General features: G+C 41.7%; 1 protein-coding gene across 1 annotated transcript in view; it reads left to right on the top strand.

Annotated features, from left to right (window-relative positions):
* The first annotated feature begins 228 nt into the window (after positions 1 to 228).
* The window catches only part of cspg4 (chondroitin sulfate proteoglycan 4), a 73,509-nt gene continuing 49,421 nt past the window's right edge, over positions 229 to 24,316 (top strand). Inside the window, exon 1 of the mRNA XM_086209600.1 lies at positions 229 to 350. Coding sequence (XP_086065726.1) covers positions 278 to 350 — 73 coding nt within the window. The 5' untranslated portion in view covers positions 229 to 277. The remainder of the gene's footprint in view (positions 351 to 24,316) is intronic.

Genomic DNA, 24,316 nt, shown 5'->3' with positions numbered 1-24,316 from the left:
GCGTGAGCTTATAGCACGTGTGTCTCAGCAACTCCCATGAATGTGCAGAGCAAGAGGGAGAAGCAGCATATGATTTTCCAGTCTTTGAACATGTGTGTGAGAGTGATGGGGGGGGTGGGTGGAGAGAGGGCGTCCCTCTCATGGTCCCTCCCCAGCCCTGCCCATTCGCATAGAGGAGTATCCTGTAGTAGGTCCCAAAACTGGAAACTCATTCAGTCCCCTCTGAATGGAGTGTCTTTGACGTGAGAGTGGAGGACTTAACTTTCAGCACGCAAATATGAGAGCCCTGCATTCTGTCCTGGTGGGCGCCTTCCTGACCCTGCTCTGCCTCCCCAGCCACAGTCATGGAGGTAAGTACCCCTGCAAATCACTCTCTTCGTCTCCAGTTCCCTCCTCCGTCTCAACTTGAGACAAGATGCACGGGGTGGGGGGGTGGGGGCCTGTCTGATGCTTCCCCGATGCATATATCCTCCTATGATAAGCTCAAACTTTAGCCAGCACCAATATTTCACTGAGTCAAAACTTTGACAAATAAACTCTACTTCAGGTTTTCTCCTTTGTGCTGCTGTCCTCTCTGTCATTCCATTCACTGCTCAGGAGTGAAAGCGTCCTTTTCTTGGCTGACACTTTACACATGAGGGGAAAGATGTGCCAAGGGTTTGACCCTAGTCCAAGGACTGAGACAACATCTGTCCGTTTCTCATCCAATGCATTTTGGAAAAAAAAAATGAATTGCCTTTCAGCCTGTCCCTGTGTGGGAGGGGAATGTTTGCATTGAATTCCTGTTGCCAAAAGTCAGAAGCTAGTGAATACCTCTGCGGTGAGAAGGTGAGATGAGGTCCCTCTGCCGGCAGTAATGAATTGCTCTTTCAGAAGGAATTGCACATCGCTCGTCCACACAGAGGAGAGAAACGAAAGTGAGAAAGAGAGTGAGAGGGGCACTAGTGAGAGAGTAAGAGAGGTAGTTTGTTGGGGAGAGGGAGACTCATACAATGGCCTCATAGTGCACAAGCAAAGTCAGCCGCTTTCTTAATGTATGACGTAGCAGTTCTTCTTATTCCTCATGAGTTTTAGTCCAGTTTGTGCCAGATGTGCACTACTTCAGCGAGGTAAATCAAGTATGCTGATGGGAAGTTGAAATACAGTCTGTAAACAGCTTAACTAACTCACATCAGCTCAAAATTGTACATATGGCAAATTGGCAGGTTCAGCCTTGGACATGGAGCAGCTGTCAAGCCCATTATCTTGCGCCGGCTGTTAGATCTTCAAAACTCTCACTGCAAATTTCACTCCAATTAAATCTGGACAAACCTCTCCGTGAGTGTTTCATTGGCAGCTAAAGTGAAAAAGTGTCTCTTGATCTGAACGGAGGAGTATCGCTTTGTTTCGGTGGCACAGAATCAAAGCTCAGCTGGAGAGTTGGATTCAGTTCTGAAATACTGATCTGTTCACCACGAGCATGAAAAGAGTCATCTGCCCTTCTGTTTGCTCATTTATAGACGGTCTGGCACGACTGTGACACCTCCACTGATGAGGTAGCGGCAACCGAATGACTGAAGATTACATTTGCTGGCACTATAGGAAACCTTATGCGTAAAGTGTGGTGTGTATGCAATATAGTTACTGTTATAGTTGGCAATGATGGTTAAACCGGTTAAATAGATGTAATTTTCCACATATTAACCATACAGCCAAATGTTCCGCTAATCAAAATAATGGCAGAATAAAACAGGAAAAAACTGTGCGAGGGAACTATTTCTCCCCATCTAATTATCTTCTGGCCCAATTCTTCCAACCTCGGTGTGAACAGGACTCATCCACTGACCCTGGAGAGCTAATGCTAATGTTGACCAGATGTACAGAGTCACTGATTAGATTCTGAACCCCCCCCCCTCCCTTTTTTTTTTCTGCTTCACAAAATGCCCGCCACAAGCTGTTGGGGGAAACTCTCCCACCAGTTACCTCGATTGCAGAGGGCTTCGTCCCGTCCCTGTGTTTACGTCTTCTCATGTCACAGGCCCATACATGACATCCAGATGCTTTGGCGTTCTGTTGCCATCCTTCTCTTTAAATGGCAGTCTTCTTTCACTTATAAACATCGCTAACTTGAGCCCATGCTATGTCATTTTTCAGGTTGTTCTCATTCTCCGTCTGTGCTCATACCTACAAACAGTAATGCACTGTAATAAACCTCATAATTGTAGGTCAGGACTGAAATGTTGGGACTTTTGCAGCCATGTTTCTGGCATCAAAACCTGGTGTTTCTAGCTAGACGTCTGAACATTTTCAGCCGTTATTTGTTTATTTATTCATTTTCATCTTTAGCCAAACCACCAGCTTTCCATACCCATAACCAAGTGCCTTAACCTAGCCAGAACTGAAAGTAATGCTTCCCCTAAAAATGATGACGTTCAAGTACTCCTAAATAGATGTTCTGAGATCCCCAAGAAGGTTTTTCCCTGCTGCATCACTCCTCTGTGAATCCAGAATGCAGAAAGAGCCAACCACGTACAATTAGCTTGAAGCTAATGGTTTGAGGCAAGTCCTGCGTGCCATCCTCCTGACCTCAACACACCTATTTATGGACACTTGAAAGGCAAAATAGGCTTTTAGGATGATGTATCGCTTTAATCACAGCATTATCAGAACGATCTTGAAATTTTGCATTTCCCACATGTTCGGGTTTTTTTTTTTTTTTTTTTTTCTAGTCACAGAAACTCATTCAGTAGCAGAAGTGATTCGAGTGTGAATCTGCAAATCATGAACAGACAACGATGAGTCATGAACTATAAAAACATTTGCCATTAGTTCCCATCAGTGGTGCAACCCACAACTTTCTCATAGGTTTACATCATCATCATGTGTCTCCCACATAGCAGCCTCTGGAACAGTTAGGGTGCAGTACGTCCAAAAGCAGAAACTTACATAAATCAACACGCTCATTCTCTCCACTTGTAGAATTCATGCAGAAAGTGTAGAAACACTAAAATATGAGGTTTTTTTTTAGAGTCAGTATATTCAAACACCTTCCTCCTCAGCTTCCTGAGGACATGGGTCCCTGATTGAAAATGTCATAAGACCTGCTTTCACCTATAATGCTTTCCTTCACACAGCATTTGAAGTAGGCAAGCAGCAGCCTTCTGAATTCAGCAGCCCCCTTTTCAGATCAAGGGATGCACACTTTATCACGTCTGTATCTGAAATTGGATATGACATGTCCCAGTTCAGGATCTTTAAAACACCCTGCGGCTTTGTATCTCTTCCGCGGCTATTAAGCCTGTCCTTTTACCGCCACTTTAACAAGGAAAATTGGCAGGAATATCATTTCCAAACCATTAATTACCTTCTAATGCTAAATTATTGTTTAGTTGCCCTGGAAAATAAAGTTGTTGTTTGTTTTTTCCTGTTGTTGTTGTTGGGGGGGGGGGTATCTATTGAAACACATCAGACGTTTGATGTTGTTAAATCTGTTTTGAAGCTATGTGCTCCAGAGGAAACCATCACGCACTGCTTCTCCCCTCTGCCTTGAATACTTAATGCTTTCTTTCTTGCTTCATTACCAATGGTTCTATGAAATCTTTTTTACTTTGTTGTCTTTTTTGTTTTGTGTCTGTCTGGCGTTTTGTGAAATACAAATAGACAGATGACCAGGCAAAGGAGGAGATGAAAGCAGCAGAAAACAAAACTCCTGTCCAACTCAATTGACTGTTCTAATTGTCCTGTACATAAAATACTACTGATACTTCTGTGGTGAACAGCAGCCAGAACACTCACCGAATAACCACATACCTAATCATGTCTTAAATTACTCAAATAACAAGCAATAAGACAATAACATCTTGTTCAAACACTGTCTTATGGTTCAGGCACATTTTGGAGTGTTTTAGAGACGTCTTGCTGAATGTGTTTGCATTTTCAATTACCAAGCTTAACGAGGGGATTTGGATCCAGAGACAGCATATGAGCCTGTTATCTTCCCGAGAGTATACCGTCACTATGGTAACAAGAGAAAATAAATATGGAATTTGCCTGGGCTTTGTGAAGTGTCAGTACACAAGGCCTCCATGTATTCCTTGGGAGTTGGCAGGGAGAGCGGTGTGGCTACAAGTGTCTGCACGGAAGATTAATAAGTCCAATATTTGCATTGGGAAATTGATGAGATTAGCGTTCATCTGCTTGTGCTGGTCCACAGACTTTTTGACTCACGACTTAGTTTTAACTCAAAGCAATTTTTAGGACGGAAAAGAAATGTGGCGTTTGGAGTAAATCCAAACAGTCAAATCAGATTGTTTATAAATCCAGTAGAAATGCAGAGCTCCTTTCCTGTTCTTGAAAGACTATCCGTCAGTGCCTGGCCATCTGCGAGCATCGAAGGTCATAGTCTTAGCTGTGTGTCCTGCATGTTGGCTCGAGTCAGCCTTTGAATTCAATTTCAGTTACAGTGAATCAGTGCGTGTTCAGAGACACGGAAGTTGGCAAAGCAGCGAAAGAGTTTCATCATGAGAGCAACAAAAAAGACTTTTCATTTCATCTCTTAATCATTCCTGATGACACCAGTGTCATCTGCAACTTTTTATCTGCCGTATTCTTGGTTTAAAAAAAAAGATGTTTTTATCAAACTGAATGGTGGTCCCTGTTTGCATGTGCAGCCAAGTCCGACATTTCCCTGTTGGAATAGTAAGTACAGACTGCTGACCCTTGCTGGTATGGAGTTATTTCTTCCCCTGCAGGTGCAGAGCAGACGTGGACTGGTGAGTCTGAGGTGTGTTCAGTGCCCAAACGCAGGTTACGGGAGGTGATACGACAGTTGGCGCCTGTTCTTTGATGTCAATTAGGCGTTTGTTTGTTCGAAGGGGAAAAAAAAACCTTCTGCATGTGACCGAGGGGATGAACAGCCTGAAGATATGTGGCTTTTGGGGACTTGAACAAATTATCAATCAAATCATACACAAATGCAATTTGCATTTGCAACATGCCAGTCTTAATAGAGAAATACTTTGTTCTCTGACAGCTGGTCATTCGCGGGCTCTTTTTTCCCCCCTTTTTTTTGCTGGAACATCACATAACATGGCAGGACGTTGTTGGCAATTAATATTGATTTGTGATTCTAATGTGATTTACCCAAGAAAAAAAACACATGAAACAAACAAGACCTCCGAACATTGCATTTCATAGTAATGACTCATAATACCTTGAAGTTATATGTTGGCCGCACAGAAACAATGCCAGTGGAAACTCAGTTTGGCTCCTCTGTTGTGGAGGGCACTCAAACCTTCAGCCTCAGCAACATCACGCGATGGACCCAAGCCACTTGTGGTCATTTCATGTTTCACTGGGAGATTGGCTTGGATATAACCATCTGCCGGCCTGATGTTTTATCCTGGCTCTTTCACAGACAAAGTTTCAACGAGTCATGGTTTATTCATTATATTTTTTGGGAGATTTTGGCCTCAGGCTAACATCATTGCAAGAATTTAAAGTTTGCTCTACGTGTAACCTATCTAACCCACTGCTTTTCTGTGTATAGCCATCCATCTCGCTGCTACAGGTAGAATTTTTAATCTGATGTGCAGCAACAGGGTGGACAGCATGTCTGGACAGTGATTACAGTGCATATCCCACAACTGAAATGCTGGTTGTTTCATACCGTAAACACAGTGGAGAAGGTGTCCTTGAACAAAACACCGCAGCTCACACAAAGTCTGAAAACGGCCCCTCAGATATTCTCAATAACTTCATCCGTGCAAGCAAATAAATATCCGTGGCGTATGACAGCTGTTTCATAATGCCCACACTCCTCTTGGTGACAGTAACATTTCACTCACAAATCAACCAAGAAAGAGAAAAACGTGTGGAGTTGAAGATCAGAAACAACACAAAATAGCTTGAGGGTTAGCTTGCTCAATTTAAACCAAGTTATTTGGAAGCTGAATAGAAAGAGACTGTAAACTGTGTAAAAGTGCATTGGTGGAGCATAGTTGTTCTGCAGACTGTCATGGATGGACGTCTCCAGTGACAGCTCGGGTAATAATTTATCCCTCATCCTGTTCCTCATCCAAATATTCTTTGGCTAACCTGAAGGAAAGGCTGGATCGCTAACCAGGCAAAGCAGACAACTGCCTCAGGGCCTTTGAGCCTCAAGGACCCCAAACACTTCAGCTTCGCTGTGTGGTAAATACGTCGTAGTAATTGGACTGCAATTCAGTTGCAAATTAGATTGTTAATACACAACAATACCTGCATTATCAAAGCTTTAAAAAAAAAAAAAAGTTTGTCTTTATTTGAAGTCCAAAAGTGAAAACATTCTTTAATAATTAATCCATTTTCTGTTGGAGTTGGATGATTATGCACATAACTTTGAACTTTCAAACATTGTTTCTGCGGTGCTGCCCCTGCCCCGCCCCCACCATGTAATATGGTGTTTTCGTGGTCTTTCTGTGAGCCCTGGTTGCTTCCTTTGGAATATACAGTATATTTCTGACATTGTTGTCACACTTAAAGACTTTAACATCACATGCTATGGTTCAGTTAATTCTGGCAGTGATGCAAGAGCACTGAAAAAAAAGACACATCCCTCGCCTTGAGGACTCTATACTTCCTTGACAGATGATCTTTCCCATACTGCTGCCTTTGAGGTTGCTGGCTGTCAACGGGAGGCTGCTTGGATTATATTTTGGGGCCGTGATCTGTTTAGAGCGGGCAGACAGCCCACACACAAGCCTAATTTAGCCGTGGGTGTGTACACAAAAGACTTTCTGTACATAAACACAAGCCCAGATTCTGTCCCTAGGTGGAAGGTCAAAGGTCATCACAGTGTATGCTCCTGTGTTGTTTTAACCCCTTCCACGTCAATCAGATAAGTTGATGGAGGGTTTTTTTGCAGCAGTTTAGTGACGGATGGCCTACACCCACATTTTAGTTCTGCAAGTGGCAATTGGAGATTTGAAATTGCTGATAAACTGTGACAGCCTTGTTGCCATACAATTTCGGACGGAGTGGTTTACCGACAGCAGCAGCAGCAGCAGTATGGGGGGGAGGGGCGTTATCGGCTGCTGCTTTGAAAGGATCAAAATTGTCACCGTTTACACCAGGAGCCTGGCAGAGCCCTCCAATATAGCGTTTCTCTTTCTCCTCACATTTGCTTATACCTAAGAAAGACAGTGTTTTACAGGTGAGGTACAGGCTAGAGACAAATAAACGGTAACATTAAAGCAATATATAACCTAAAAAGTACTTTTTTCCAATTAGGTACAGCATCTTATGTGCACAATGATGTTTTCTATAACTCCAGCATACAGAAAGAGCCAAGACATATATATTTAGCTTAAAGCTAATGGTGCCCTGCGGCCCACAACAACCAAAACTGCAGCTGTTGGACCAAATATCACGTTAATTCAGTCATAACCTACTCTCAGCTGTCACTCAATCTCTTCCACTACTTCCCATCAGCCAATGCAGCGACCAGGAAAAGTCTCTTCTGCTGTGCTTTGAATTTATGTTGCATTTACTTGCAATGAATGTGTATTCATTGGTGCAGCGGTTCATTTAAATTCGAGTGGCAGTTGAACTGATCTCTTGTGGTGTTGGTTGGTTTTTGTGCAGATGCCATCTGAACTTTCAACACACTGAGGTTGATCATATCTTGTGGTTTCAAGTTGATTCTGGGGTTTGGTGTCTGTTTTATGTCAAGTATTTTATTTGATAATAGAGAGGCTTGCAATCTGAATTCATGCTTATTGATATCATTATGGAATCCAAACTGCAAGGAGGGAGGATGTCTGGTAATAATTACAGCAAAGTGTATGTGTGTGTGTGTGTGTGTGTGTGTGTGTGTGTGTGTCTGCCTTTTTATAACTATATTTATATTTTGACTTAAAGGAACAAATCCTGTGCAACACTCATGACACTCTTCGAGGTAACAGCTGTCCAGACATGAAGAATATTTTGACCGCAGAAATCTTTCGATCATCTAGAACCTTTGATGCTCACTTGTGCTTTCGCCCCTTTGTAATTTGGGATTTTTATGGTTTACAGACTATGAAATCAAGCATGAGTTTCCTAATTTGCAGTTTGCTGGTCTATGTGAAGGCAACGCCGACTTGACTCACTTCACAATCAAAAGGGGAACTTTCCTTTTCCTGGTTATCTAAGGGCTGCTGACTCCGATAAAAAAGTATTGGCTTTGTTCTTCATTTGTTGGCTAAAGGAACAATATACTGAATTCACCAGGAGTTCCAAAAATGCACGTTACAGAAATGGCTAAGCTACAGTGGCAGCTCTGTGAGATGACTGCAGCTCAAACAAACTACCACTGATTATGAGTTTTTTTTATGGCCTTTTATCAGATCCACCCTCTAAGTTTAGCCTGTGATGCTAACGGTTGCTAGTTATTTGAACAAATTCTTAAAAGTGTAAAGTATCATTTTCTGTTCTGATCTTGTGTGCAACAAATATGATGTACTTGCACAGTAACTCAGGGCCTTTACGCACTCAGGACTCAAAGTCTTCTGCTTGTTCTACCTGGTTCAACCGACTGTATCGTGGGGGAGTGGACAGCAGATGAAGACAAATGGCACATTAGAAGTCTTCTCACAGCCTCACTGTGCTGCAACATCACTCGTCATGTACCTGGATGACATTTTTCACCCAATCTGACATCGCTGAGTGTACACTAGTGTATGTGCACTACCCACGTTCCATGCCTGTAAATGTGCAACAGTCCTGTGTTGAACCCTGACCCCTCAGACCGTGCCAGGGCCAATATTGTACCTGGGTGTGGTACAAAACAATAACACAGTTTAAAAGAATTAGATTTTAGGGGACAAACCCTCTTGGGCCCGGTGAATTTGTACAGTATCATAGAGCCAAACTTGGGAATGGATTTTCGTTCTCATGTTATATCAGTAATTGTACGATGAGTCCCATCCCATCCTGTTCCTGTAACTTAATTAAACAAATCCTGACCTGCGGGATTCATGACCCAATGTCCAGATTAAGTGTGCAGGTCAGTGATTAGGTTGCTCTGGACAGGTCAGTTGCGGGGCAATATGGCCGGTGAGGGAGTGGACAGGGATCGTGCTTCAGCACGGTACAAGGCACCCGGGCCAAGTTTGTTTACATCATGAAAGACAATAATGACGCTTACATTTTTTTTCAAAACATATGAAACCTTGAAAAAGTTCGGCGGAAGGGCAGGCATCCGCTGGCGAGTGCACACTACGTCATGAACTTTAGTTTACCTGTCGTACTTTGATGAGACCACAAGATGAACTGGCACATTTGAATTCCAACTGTGTGTTATGACCCACAGAAAGACGGGCTTACATTCTCTTCCGACTGCAGCAACTGAAGCATGCATGTTCATTTTTGATAAGAGCTTTTCGTGAGTTTAGTGGCCAAAATGAAAACTCCCGAGAAAACAACAGAACTGCCAAGTTTTCAATAAGCAGGAATTATGCATGACCAGATGTTTCGATACCATTTGCCTCTACGGGTTTTGTGTGTGTGTGTGTGTGTTTGTGTGTGTGTGTTTGTGTTGTTTTTTTTTGTTTTTGTTTTTTTTACAGAATACTCTGTATTTTCATTTTTGGATTGAATAAAGAGGATTCACTTCTGTTTGACTGCCGTTGTTCCCTTATCCATTGGAAAGAAAATGAACAACTTGAAATGAGACGCCCTCTTATTCCAGCTCCCACATCAGTGCTTAAGATTGTCACAAGATCTTAGTCTTTATCCCACTTATTGTCAACTAATACAGTCAGATATTGTTATTTTATATAATCATATGATACAAATTCATGTCTAAATTAGATCGAAGAACAATAATGTCATTTTTATACACTGCATGGCGCGTAACTCACATGTCCTGATCACAGGAATCACCCTGTTGTGGCCAACGGGGCAAACTAAAACGAACTATAGGCAGTGGAAAAGCTGCATGACTCATGGGAAATGTTTCTTGTGTTGGCCTGATTCATCTGAGACGTGTTAGGAAAAGTCTGGGGCTTCTACTCCAACATCTGGCGTCGTCTTGGTCAGTTATTAGCCAGCCAGAGCTGCAGGCTTTCGTCAAATTGTCCCTCTGCTGCTCTTACCTAATATAGACAAAAAAATGACTGTGATGAAAGAACGCTGCAATTTGCCAAGTTTTGAGGAATGTGTAGTGTTAGAGCTGACGTTGCTGCTCAAACAGTGTTGGAGGGACCCTTTTTTTTTTTATCTGATGTATTTTAAATTTGTTCTGTCCAGCTCATGGGAACACAAGCCATGTTAGGAATGTCGCTACGCTACCTCAAATAAAAGAGGCAAGCAAGCAAATTAAAAACAAAATTGTCAGCGTTTATTCAATGTTCATGTGCTGCCTTTCCCTCAGAGAAGTCTGCAATTTGGACAAGTCAAGTAGGGATAACATGATACCTCACACATGAATATGACTCAATTTTTTTAAATATAGCTGGGAGTCATCTAAAGCAAGTGCAGGGACAGGGACTCCCTCCAGCCCAGAGGGTGTGTGACTCATAATCACAAGACTGCAGTGGATAATCATGAGACATCAGACTCTGAACTTTGTTTTCACTGCTTCTAATTAGTTCTTGACTGGAAGACGTTATTAGCCTACATGCTCCTCTGTCAGGGTCTTTCGCCTCAAGGCGCAATGATATGTGTATCAGATGAGAAGAATGAACTGTTTTATCCTCCGTGCCAGACAAAGTTGTGACACTCTGACAAAGGTTGCAGACTAAAGCAAGGGTGTAACACTCTTTCTTTTCTTCCCTGTCAGAGTTTTCTTTATAGATTCAAGTGCTGGTCAGTATTAATACAAGAATATTACCTCTCCCAATTAGCGTGATGAATCACTAATAGAATTTCTGCACGAATATTACAGTCACTCCTCAACACAGCAGTCCAAATCCAATTTCATAATCGATGCACTCTCTAAACAGGAAGCAAGCAGGAAAAATTGAGCAGCTGCAAATGGAGCCATTTTGTTGGGGGGAAAAACTAGCAGAGCATTATTGTCAAGGGTGAACTGCATGCAGGTAGTAAAAAGGCACACCTTCTGAACAGTTTGAGGGCGCATGGAAACACACTCCAGAGATATGAGCCCTCTCACTGTGCCAGATCTGGGATCTTCATCGAACCTGTAACTTTTATCAATTTAACTTTGAGGCTTTAGCTTAACCTTACCAGGTTTCTTTTAGGTTGTAACAATAAAGTGATACATCAAAATGCCATAGGTAGGGAGTATAGAGGAAAGTTATAGCACTTTTGAAAAGAGCAACGAGTAAAGATTTCATTTTGGTTTGTCAAAGCTGATGAAAACATTTTTTTGTGATCCGAATGGCAATTTTGACCAAATGTGTGGTTGCAGCAGCAAGAGGCTGCAGCGAGGAGAGCTACTTTTCTCAGCGTGCTGGCATGGAGGTAGATGAGCGCCAGTTCTCAAATCTTCATCAGCACCGACGAGGGACAATGAGGTGTTTTGAGTAATTTGATGCCAGACAGCCTGGTTACAGGCTGGACTCACACTGAATCAAGGGGCCTAGGGATCCCACCAGACGTACCAGAATAACTTAGACTAGATAAATATAGCTAGACAGGAGAAACCAACAAGAACATGTTGCTCCACATGGGGCTGACGGAAGAGGGAGGAGGGGGGCGAAAGGCGATCCAGGGTGGGGGGTTTTGTGTAAATGTGCTTTTATGTGTACTTTGTTGGGTTCACACTGATCCTGGTGTAAGGGGACTGTAGCAAATGTCATCCTGGATGTTATAAAGACTTGAAATAACCGCAGGAAATTATGCGTCCCATGAAGTTTGATTTGAGTGACTGTACAAGCGCCTGCAAAACTGAGCTGAGAACAGCTGCACAGTGGAGCTGGCACACGTCACTGGCTTGCCAATACAAGCGAGCGCCTTGCGCAAACATGTTGAATACTTTACACCGTTGTAGCAAAGCAAAAACACAAATTGGGAAATCTTGGGAAGTGAGATCTAACCCAGATTGCATATTGTGGCGTGATTCCATTTGCTGCTGTTTGCCACATAAAATATTTATTTCCAGACCGGTTATATGCAGGTAGGATGGCTGCGGTTGAGGCAGGAATCCAAAGCTTTTGTTCAAGTTCAAATAACCAACGATTCTGATTATATGTTACATTTCAACTGAATTAAAGTAGCAAACAAATAACTGAAGGACTTATTCTTGTCACATGCTGGCTCACAGCCTTAAGAGATTATTTTGAATCTATTTACTTGTATTCTGAGGGTAAGTCAAGACAAATAAAATCATTTTCATGTCTGGATAATGAATATGAAGCTACAGCTAGCAGAGTGTTACCTTTAAATGATTACAACAAACGCAAACAGAAGGAAACAGGTAGCCGGGCCTTGTTCACTAAATTTCCACAAGCATCTTTAAAGCTCACTGCAGTTGCTGATAATTACGTCTGTGTAATCCTTCAAAAAAAAAAGGGTCTCTCATCCAAAACATAATTACTGCTACTCATCATCTACCTGCTATGCTTCCTGTGTTCAATTTTTTGTTTAGAGAAAGCACTCTGGACATTTTTACAATTACGTTAAAAAAAAAAGAAAAAAGATTTGGAGAGTCACAGCAAAATGCAATTAGATGCTTCATTAAACAGTGAAAGTTTAAAACAAAAAAACTCAAGTATTTCCAGTGCGAGAGTGAAATAATGAGAATATTTCTGGGAACTGACATCAGCAGCTGTACACACTGAAGTCAACAAATAATTAGATAAACCAAAAGAAATACAGATGACAGAGGAGAACACTGCACAGTGAGAGCAACCGGTATTTCTGTGGCCAACTATGCAATCCAATATATCACACAGTGCCAGAGCAGGCCATGAGAATAGACCACTGGGGAATAAAAAGCTATGGAGGCGGGAATTTGACCATGTGTGACCTTTGAGCATCCTGTCAATACACAGCCAAAAATGCATTTCTGAACTTCTCTTCAGGACAACTGTCCATTGTATAAGTGACCACAGAGGAGACAGTCTACATCAGCCATTCCCGCACTTAAGAATGCTGCGGTTTCGTTTAAGATGGGAAAACTCTTCTGCAGCCCGTAGGATCCTTTAATCAGAGGAGTGTGACTAAGACGAAGTATCCCCCTGTGCACCTTCTTTTTTTGCCATCATCAGAGCAGCTCTAGCGGTACCAAATTGGTTTTGTCATCATGAAATGACAAACCTGTCGTTTATTCTGTCATTGTGTTGATGTGCTCCATCTCTCCCAAGAGAAGCAGCGCTCCTTTGTGGCTCTCCCAGAGTTTTCTGCCTTTTTTTTTGTTCTTCTCCTGCTCAAAGTTTTTGGAGGACGTTTTTCTCTCATTCTTTTTCCTGTCCTTCAAGTCCTTCCATTGATTTATTAAGGGAACGTAATAAGCCATACATACACCATACATAACAAATTGTAAAGCAACAAATATACGAAATTCGATATTTAACTCTTTTCCCGACTGATAGATACCGGGTGATAAAATGTATACTGTCAAACCGAATATCAACATGATATTGCCACAAATGTTCTATGAAATTGTGAAACTTATGAAATTTAAAAAAACAAACAAACCTGTAACCTAATTGTTCACCAAATTCAAAAACAATTACTTACATTTTAGCTTAACAATACGTACACTAAACTAAAGCTAATAAAGACATAAAAAGTGCTTTTGTGGGTCCAGGGGGCTGCTTAGCATCATTGTGACAAATAATAATCGGGATAATTTGAACCTTGTTTTTACATTTTGTTTTAATGAGTTTGCAATTCTCTGCAGAGCTGTTGTCCTTCTGATCCTCCATCACAGACTTAATCACACTCTAATCTGCCGCTGCAGTAAATGAAGTACTGATAATTCAGTAGATAAAAAGCACCAAGGACAGTTTACCACGACAAGAAAGCTTCTGTTTGTCCTGCTGTACAAAAACAGTGACACACATGAAGTGCTCAGGTGACTGAATGGCTATGAGGTCAATCCTTCCTAAAGGGCCCTCAGAGATTGTATGTTGAGTGTTGTGCAACACATAAACTGGAGGAGCATTTGAATAGTTCAGACCTTCTCAAGGGTCCATCTGATAGTTTCAGCCTTTACCTATGCTCCGCCCCCTCCGCCAGGTTTCATGAAAATGGGCTCAGCAGCTTATATGGAATGCTGCTGACGGACAAATGCATGCATGTAGATGAAAACATCTGTGGCCAGAAAACGATGAAACAAATCAACTTTTCTGACTGCCTGAATCTTAAATATGCAAGAATTGACTCAAAAAATGACCGTCAGGCTTGTATAAAACAAAGCGTGGAATAAGAACTAACCAGGTGGCCAGGTGACTAATGGGAACATTTAAATCTTAAAAGCTCTCAATCACTAATAAATCCACATGCACAGTGGCAATCTAGACTAATAATCTGGATTACTGTGGTCCCACGATACAAGAACCGGTGAAGAACCATTTTAGTGACACAGGTTGCGATCCCACTTTTGCATTACACTCCAAACAAGTTAGCAAGTCCCTGTTTTCCATCCATCAATGTATTTTAGAATAATTGAGTCCTGAATTCCTTCCAAAAGTGAGCTGTTATCACCTTGCACCCACCGTGGAGATGCAGGTCCTTCTTTGCTATGCTGTGTCAGCAGTTCATGTTCAGAAGGAACATGCACAGCTTCTTTTATCTGACTGAGTGGAATGAACAGCAAGCATGATGTCAAGGTACGTTAGTCCGACTTTGATAAGATCAACAGTCCAGTTTCAGTCAGACGAACACAGTAAATCAGTGTTTTCTCACATCATGTCCACGTTCTTACAGAGACTCTGCAATATTAGAAAATGATCAGCAGACGAATCCAAGTGGAAGCTGTTTTCATTTTTTTTTCAGAATCAGCCTGAGGTCGCTGTCAAATGTAGGTGAAGGGGAGGAGACACTTTTATTCAAGTCAGTTGAGACATCATAGAAGGGAAAGTTGGGTCTGAAGTTAAACAATCACAGTCATGTACTCTACTTTAGCAGACAGTGAAAGCGAGGTCAGCAGTTTAAAATAGAAACATCAGATCCCTGGAAAGCGCGACTCAAAAATAGGCCTAGAACGAGAATATCTGCTCATGATTAGATTTCATTCTCAACTTTAAAAAAGCTATCTCCCCTAAAACTTTCTTGGAACACAATTAATGTTTTCCTCTTCGCTACCACACATTATCAAATCACATAAGTTTGCTGGAGGGTGATGGACTCAGAGAAGTATTAGTGTGGAAATAGAATTTGATACCAGCGATCGGCGTTGTTGATACTGGTGAGTTCCAAAATAAAACACCTCTCTCAGCCAAAGTCTGCTGCTATTAGTCGTCATGTTGTTTGGTTCTGGTGAAAGTTTTATGAGTCGCTCCCTGAGCAGCAATGTCATCAAGCAGTTCAAGAACAAATATTTCATCACAGTTGGTTCAAACCAAATTGTGGATTTCCGACATCAAGAACTGAACATGCCTGTCAGAGCTAGAAAGGAACCGTTGCGTTTGCTTGCAGGTTTTTCTTCTGTTTTCTGTTTTCCCACATTTGCATGACCACTAAACAGCAGATTGCAATTATGTTGGTAATTGGAGCGATGCAAACAACTAATGCCTGTAAAAGTAAACAGTTTGATAACACTGATTATAATTGCACTTCGCACATGAAGATGCCTGAATAATAGATCATTGATTAGGTCTAATCATAAACATCCCAATTACTGGCAGCGCAATCGAAACACAAACAATCTCACCCTATAGCGGCTCCTCGTGCTGCCTTATCGAAGCCATTCTGCTCCTTTAATGAGAAACTTTAAGTCTTTCTCACTGACTCTTTTAACAAATCTGCCGAGCAGCCGACTGCACCTCAACGACAAAAAATAAAGAGAAGAAAACTACAGGGAACTTGTGCTGCAGTTGTCAACATGACACCTACAGCGCTGGACGGAGGGGAGGTCCAGTGCGTACTCCAACCTACACGAGGCATTTTTGTTGCTGGAAGTTTGTGCCAGGGATTGTAAGACTATAACCTGACATCTGTCTTTGTGCATGCGGCTCAGCATTCCTGTGAGCGTGGTTGAGCTGAGGGGAAACAGTGTGGGGTTGATGCAGGGAATTAACTTCTCAGACCCCTGAAGTGGAACTGAGATGCAAATCAAGTGCATAGAAGCGTCAATAAATGAGGGGACAAGACCTGATATAATTAAACTGTTAAACCTGCATTGCTTACACGGTCACATTGGGTGTTTTCATTTTACTTTAACAAAATATCTATTCTAAGTCCGAAAATAGATAAAAGGACAGAGACGGCAGCGTGTTCTCAGTTTTATTCAGCAAAGATTTACTGATGACTGCTGCTCAGGTTGCCATTTCATTTCTAAGTGTCTGAACACTTGTACCTCTCACCTTCAAAATTTCCACAAGACTCATTTGTTCATGATGTCATTTGGAAACTTGTGGCTCAGTTTCCATGTAAACTGATGAGGATACCTCTCATGCGCGCGTATACAAGGAGAGACTCTCCAAATCTGACCTCCAAGTCTGAAGTGGAGAGGACCCATTTGATTTTTATCCTATTTAGGACCATTGCACAAAATTTTTTTTCATTTTTAGCAAAACTACCACTGTGGCTGAAAATATGCATCATATATTACTAGTGACAGCAGTTTCATGCTTTGAAATGTAACTAATGGATTATGTAGTCGAGTTATAATAGAGGCTTTTACTTGTAAAGTAAATTTAAACAGAACTTGAGGAAGTCACAGAGCTCATACCACACAAGAGCAAAAAAAAAAAAAAGAAAATCTTCGTCACCTCGACCCATGTCTCATCAACATATTCTTGTATTTTTCAAAGATAACAACCAACATGTCAAAAATAGGTTCAGGTCAAGATGGTTTCTGGAAGCTGGAGCGTTCTGTCAACGTTAAATAGCCAGAAACACACAGCGACTGGATGTAATGACTCGGAACAGTCTTCATAATCCAGGATCTGCAATTTGATCCCGATTGTTTCCTTGGGATATAATCTGCCCAGCATATTTTATGGAAATCTGTCCATTAGGTTTTCTCAGATATCCTGCCAGCTATCACTTTACCTCCTCGGCAGAAGAAAAAAAATGACATCATTTGCTTTTAGATTTACTCCATATATGCTTTTTCATACAAAAATCCAAAAAAAAGGTTCAATTTTCCACACACAAAGGAATTAAGACCAGGAGATCCAGAAAAACTGGCGTTGGAGATGTGTTAACCGATTTTCTGTCTTTAGATTTTCATTGGAACAACTATCTACCGCTCCACTACAGTTTAGTTTTATGTACTTTTTTATGTAAAAACATAAAATAACACCAACACAATCCTCAACACATATAAAAGAATTTGATAGGTTCTCATTTTAGACCAAATGACCTCATACTCTTCTACTTTTTCTCCCTTTTTTTTATGCTGATCCTCCCTCCATTCAGACGCCAACCCCACAGAATACTCAAATCACTGCTTAGGACAAACACTTTGCTTCTTCAGTGAGCATTTCTCTGTCTTCTGCTTTATTTCCAAACTGTGTTTATCGTTGTGTCCTGTGTTGTTGGTTGTTACTCGCAGGGAAAACGGAACGCAATCACTGATGCCAAACGTAATAAGACTTGGAAACACAAGGAGGGGAAAAGTTGTCTGCTTCCACTCTGAAAGTCACCTCAGGACAACGCCGCAGCTTGTTGTCAAATATTTCACTCCAACATCTAACATACTTAGCTAATGACTATCAGACAGCTGTTTTCCAGAGGTTTCCGTCCTGTGTGGCAAATTCTGTGAATTCTCACAATCAAACATACGATAGATTCAGAGGTTAATGGTTTTACTTTGAACAGAAGAGCTCTTCTTAGGGTTTTTTTTTTTTTGAAGACTGAGCTTCATAAACTATTGATTATGGTCTCCATCTGAACTCTCTGACTACTGAATCACATCTCTCTTCAGTGAGGTCATTTGGAACACAAACTCAGTGGCCCCAAAACTGTCTTGCATGTGTAGAGGAATAAGGGGAGGTGGATAATATTTAAGTGGTTGTTGTACTGTAAGAAAAAAAGACCCCAAAAAAAAAATCTACTGTGGATTTAAGAATGCGGCTTTTACTGTGAACATGTGTTCTGTGTTACAGATGAAATATATTTCCATCCCGTGAGCCCTGATCTTGAGAGATGTATGGTTTGGGGAAGAAATGCCCAGCAGCATTGTTGAGTGACACATAGATAAATAATATTAAACACCTGAGCAGAATGCATAGATCTCCTCCACGGTATCGTATGATTCCAGTGCACCACGTTGAGAAGCAAGCTGTGGTGAGGTTGAGTTGGAGCTTTCTTTGCCAAATTCAACAGGACCGACCACGTGTGGCGTGGCTCCACCCTGCCGCGCCCTTCTGTGTCAGCGCTCCCCGTCCTCAGCCTCGACTGCATATCTCTGTTGGAAACACTGGTTGCATTTTTGAGCGAACGCACGGTCAAATCAAAAGCAGACCGGGAGGATCAAACGCAGGATGTGTAGAATTACTATGAATTCAGTAACTGTTTTGATATTTACAATAAAAACGACCACGACATAGCACAATCTCCTCTCATATAAATCAGCGAAATGGCCGTGAAAATAAACCCCTTCAGACTGCACTCAAGACCAAATGTTTTGTTCTGCAACTGAGAATATTAGTAGCAATGTTTTCAGTGGGAAGTTTCTAATTTGTTCCCAGAACAATCCTGCTGTCGGTAGGATAACATTCCTTGAGAATGTTGGTTGAAGCAACTGATCGGCTTGTTGCAGTTGGAAACAAATAGAAAATATTTAACATACTTAAAATGTTCTTTAAATGTTAGATGAAATCATCTTCTCTGACATGGTTGAGGCTCATGTTCGCCAGTGCTGTGGGAACGTTCCTTACTCACTGTAATGTATGGTGGTGGAACAAAACCTGTTGAAATTACATACAAGCTCCCCTGCAAGTTCCAACATGGGGTCAAAGATACTTTAGCTATCAGTGGTTCATCGTGGTGCCCAGTTTAACTTGTGTTTTGTAAAATAGCTTTCATCAAAGAGGAGATGCATGAAGTTTACAATGGCAGCATGGCTCTGCTTGAGGCGTCCCTGTTCCTCTTTTTGCATACATGGAAACCAGCGGCAGGGGGAGCAGCTGAACACCCCCATAGACCCCCGTGTTAGCAACAGTGAGTCGGACACTGCACGCCAAGAAGCAATAGGGCTGAAGGGCTGCTAGGCACAGAAGCAGCTTAAATAAGGCGCCTTGGAGGGTTTAGGCCAATAGAGAACGTGGAAGGAAATCAGCGGAGCCACTTGAATGTGTGGAAGGAGATAAACTGGATCACCTTCTGAGCGGCTTTGAACAGCTGACAGTCAGCTGACGGGAAGGTTGACAGCTGAGCTTGGCTTCATGGCGTGCCTGGACCATGGCTTTGCTCCATTTTTATCCTCATTCTCCCACAACAGCTTCTAGAAATTACTTGATAATGTGGCGTCAATATAGTTGAGGTCTGGTTACGTTTAGGCACAAATAACATTTGGATAAGGTTCAGAAAACATCACGGTTTGGATTAAAGTCGTGAAGCGAAGTGCTGTGAGCTGGACTCAAACAGCCATCTCCTGCTGCAGAGTTAGATTAAGCCACAAAACCATTTAACTACACTTGTGAAAATGTTGTCCATTATGTTAATGTGGCAAAATCAAGTGCTATAAATAGGACTCAAATAAGGTGGAAAGTCCAGTGTTCCAGGTGTCCCTGCTCCGCCTTTTCTGTTGTTTGAACACTAACCACCGCCCATCGCATGACATTTTTACACCAGGGAATTTGTTTGTCCACCCCCAAAAAAGACCCAAATTTAATATTTACATTGGCATTATTGCTGTGGTGCCGCCATGTAATTTTACCTCTTTACGTGTCAACACTTCCAAACAATGTGGTGTAACGAGGTCGTGGTCACTTCTCTCCTTTTTCCGTGCGATTGCTGTGAGTAGAAGGGGAGCTTTGATCCGGTCTGGTTTACTATGGCTGACCTCATGACAACTGCTGCATCCTCCTCTCTGCCTTTTTTTTTTTCCCTCCCTTGACTTCAGTTTATCTTACTGAGCTCCAGTTCTGTGGTTCTGTGGCCTCAGCAAGTGATACAATCTGAATCAGTGTCCAGAGATGCCGAACCAAGATATGAAACACACTCATTAGCCTTGATGAGCGCAAAGACAATCCAACTCCTGTATCTTTACAAGTTTCGCTGTGTGAGTACTGCGAATATGCAACAACGTGTATTCATCAAAATGCATCATTCATGTATTCCATACCGGCACTGATGTTTTAGAAGAGTCTATTTCCTTTTTTCTCAGGAAAGCAAGAGCATCTGTAGAACATCTGAATGCCAGCTGTATGATATTAGATGCCTTTGGCAGGATTATCGAGAATCATTGCATTTATGCTGCATTCATTAGTAGACAGGAATATACGGGCCGCTGCGTTTGGCCTGTGGAATTAGATTCCTCAAGCTCATTTAAATTCTAATAAACAACTGTAAATATATTCATGTCTAAAGGCCAAAATTCATTTACATCAGATCCACAAGACCAATATTAGGAATTCTGAAAAGACCCCACATGTATGTAAGACACGTTGTGTGTTCGAAACATATTATAATGATGCCGCCACGAGAGACACATCCCTCGAGAGACCTGTTAAAGTGAGGAGGATCATGGCTCGACAGTTTTGATTTCACAGGAATGTAAACAAGAAATGTTAAGCCTGTAAAAAGAATGATATTACAAAGCGATATTCATTCTCTAATGGACCTGGAAGGTATTGTGTGCATATGTTCACCAGGAGTCTTTCTTCACAGCAGGCAAGGACGCCTTAGTTTTTTGTTCCTGACAGCTCCGAGAGTGCAGCGTGTTGTTAAGTGAGCAGATGTAACACATATATAATTTTGTTGTGGGTTGAAAGGCTTCAAATGGGTTTTCTCTTGTCACATGGCAACAGCCAGAAGCATCAATGGCCATTAGCAGTTGTTCAGCAGTGCGGCTAAAAGAGAGGTGCTCGCTCTTCTTCCCCGTGGACGGTACACGTCTCTGCTGAGCTGTCTGTCAAACTGAATTCACACTTGTGTGTGTGTGTGTCTTTATTCTACAACAGATTTTCTCAGTGAACGCGCAGTTAGCCGAGCCACATCAGATAACCAAAGCAGTTAAAAATAAAACACATTATTACAGTCTTAAGAAGCTGTGTCGCAGAGTGAGTGACGCTACTGGAAATAAGACCAACGCCCTGACAGTATGCCAAGGCCTCCAGAAGGAACTCTTTTCCCCAAAATACATCTATTGCTAACCAGAAAATCCCCTCCTCCCACTGAGTACATTGCGTACTTTCTTTTTGAGCTTTTCTTTCCATTTGTCCTTTTCCTCTGCTGCACTTATTCGAGTGTCGGTTGGAGCAGATTTTTGAGGACACAAAGACTCCTTTTACAGTAGCCTTCTGAAATATAACTTTTTGTGCCATTTGTTTGGTTTGGTTTTGGAGGGGGAGCTCTACAGCCTGGGTTAGACTACAGGACCCTCCCATCTAGAAACACTCCCTCTGCAGCTTAGAAAAGTAAAAAAAAAAAGAAAAGAAAAGAAAAAAAGACTCTTCTCCTCCTTGATCTGAACCCACTTAAAAGCTTGATGGAGCTGAAGGAGGAAAACAGCAAAACATAACAAACACTTTCCTTGTCATCAGTCTCACAAAACAGTGCTGCTTGGAGGGTTTGTGCGTTTCGAGGTTCTGTTAACTCAATGCAAGTGTCACACACGTGTTTGCTCGCCACACCCTTCTCCGAGCTACGGCCGCTTGTCACTACAACCGCTTCGTGGTTTAATGATTTAAGGATTTTTGTCCTGATTTATGAGCTCCGTGTTAGTTTTCATGTGGCAGATCACCAGGAGTGTGGATATCCTCTCCATATGGCAGGTGTAGAGTATGGTGAGGATTATTTTTTGCAGGGTTTAACAACAACATTCACTCTAGGGAGCCATCGGTGTGAGTGCAGCTTGCGTGTCTTGCTCAAGGGTATCTTGTTTAGTGGGAGCAAACGGCGTTACTCAACCTCAAACACATGTATCTGGGGATTCGAACTGGCATGGCTTTAGTCAGAACCTCTACAACCTTCATGCCACCAGCACATGCAAATGCCTTTGGTTAATCACAAAGTGCTTTATCTGCATGGAAGGCTGTGTTTGTGTCTGTTTTTGCTTGAGAGGATTGAATTGAGTGTGTCTGTGGCTCATTTGGCGGATTCTGTGAGAACAGGAAATAGGGATACTTGTGCGGTTATGTGTGTGTTTGTGTGTGTGTGCGCGTGTGTGTGTGTGTGAAAGAGAGAGAGAGAGAGACAGAGAGTTTTCGTGTGTGGCCATTTGAAGCATGAAGACAGATGGATGACTCATACATTTTAAGCTCCTCACTTGTGCTGCTGCCAATACGTTTGGCTCTGTTGTTTTATTTTTATCTGCATTTATGTCTTTTGTTGCTCAGTGATCAACTTTTTCTTTTCTTTTTTGCAAAACCAAAATGTGGTTCAGAAATCAGTTTTATGTAAAATTCTGGCAATGTTTACGATCAGTATGTATTTGGTGAAAGCAGTTTTGTTCTCTGCACCCTGTCACCTCATAATCATCGGATCATAAACTCTTGGAAAACACAGAAGTGCGTGTACATCTGCAACTGACATTTGAAGTTATAAATGGTAAACTGACCTCATGTAACATTAATAAATAAAGAAAAATCAAGAACTTACAAAGGGGTATTTGTGCCAGCACCACACCCTTCATATGACTCAAAGGAAGGAAACAAAATGTCACGCAACGTTTCTACAACTAAGACCCGGATTACATGTGCTCAAAATACAAAGTCTCATTTGTCTGTAAAAGACAGCCGCATACGTCATATTTGCAGCAATGGCTTGTTAACCATTAATTACAATTCCATCTCTGCACAGCATCTTTTTCCCATTTAAATAAGAACACAAAGCTAACTTCTCTTAAGATGTTATTGTTGTTTCAAATTGCTTTCATTTTTAAAGTGAAGCCTGGCTGACAGAAGTAACTTGGCTTTTCCAAACCAGCGTCTTGTCCCCTAAATCAATTGCTTAAGATGCCCTTCACCCAAAACAGCTGCATGCACATGAAGGGGACCCACGATTCAGATCAGCCGCCCAATGACATCAGCAAACAGCTACATCTTATCGTGGACGGGCTTGCACTTTGTTGCTCCAGTGCAGTTAGTAGGCTCAGTCTTGCAGAGTCTGAGATGATGATGATGATGATGATGATGATGATGACGATGATGACAAAATCCAATTTGTGTTCTCAGCAATAACCGATAGGAAGAAACAACGACTCAGGCTGAGTATCAAACTTTGAATTCTCAGTCGAGGCCATAAAAGTTTGAGAGATGCCTTCTGATTCACGACTACATTTCAATACCTAAGGGTTAAATCTCCAAGATGTAGTTGATTTTTGATTTTTTATTTTGTTTTACGTTGTAAAACTGCTTGGAATATGCCAACGTGTTGAAACATAAACCTTAACAGGTAAACCACATTTTGGTAAATTGGTTTATATTTTCAAGTTCTGAAACTGAAACTGAAACCGGATGCATGTTACATTTTGTGTGCAGTGTCGTGGATTTTTTTTATGGAAAAAAATGGGGCGGTAGTTTTGGTGAGGTATCAGTAAAAGGTACCGGTAACAAAGGCTTTTGAACCTTAACATCATGAAACATTATCTTGTCTTCCAAACAAACTGCCGGGGTCACCAGTCCAGTGTCGAGCCAACAGGCCATGAACACTTTACTGCCTCGCTGAGGCAGCAACAAGAAGATCAGGTTCCTCTGGAGTTGGGGAGGGAGGAGATGCACATGTTGTTTGTGTACGAGAGGGTTCAATTTTTCAGATGACAACAAGATGAAACATAAATATGTCAACGATGGTAACATTTTAGAATAGGAGCCAATGAAACAGATGAGCCTTTGATCATGTTCCTCTCATTTTGTGTTTTTTTTTTTAGTCGATTGGCTAAACCAGCTAAGGAGATGCTATACTCATGACTCAGGCAATTTTCACAAGTAGTAAAATTCCACGTACCAGTGTGGGCTGGTGGATTCATATCACACTTGGTTTTGCACTAAATTTACCCTACCAACACCCTAACAATAGCGTCGGCATCAGTGGTGAAACAAAAAAATTTCAATCCAAAATGTGACCTTAAAAA

This window comes from Aulostomus chinensis, chromosome 7, assembly GCF_037954235.1.
Source record: "Aulostomus chinensis isolate RoL2024-O1b breed Wild chromosome 7, RoL_Achi_v1.0, whole genome shotgun sequence".
In the NCBI taxonomy this organism is placed as follows: domain Eukaryota; kingdom Metazoa; phylum Chordata; class Actinopteri; order Syngnathiformes; family Aulostomidae; genus Aulostomus; species Aulostomus chinensis.
This window is presented reverse-complemented; position numbering and strand designations above follow the sequence as displayed.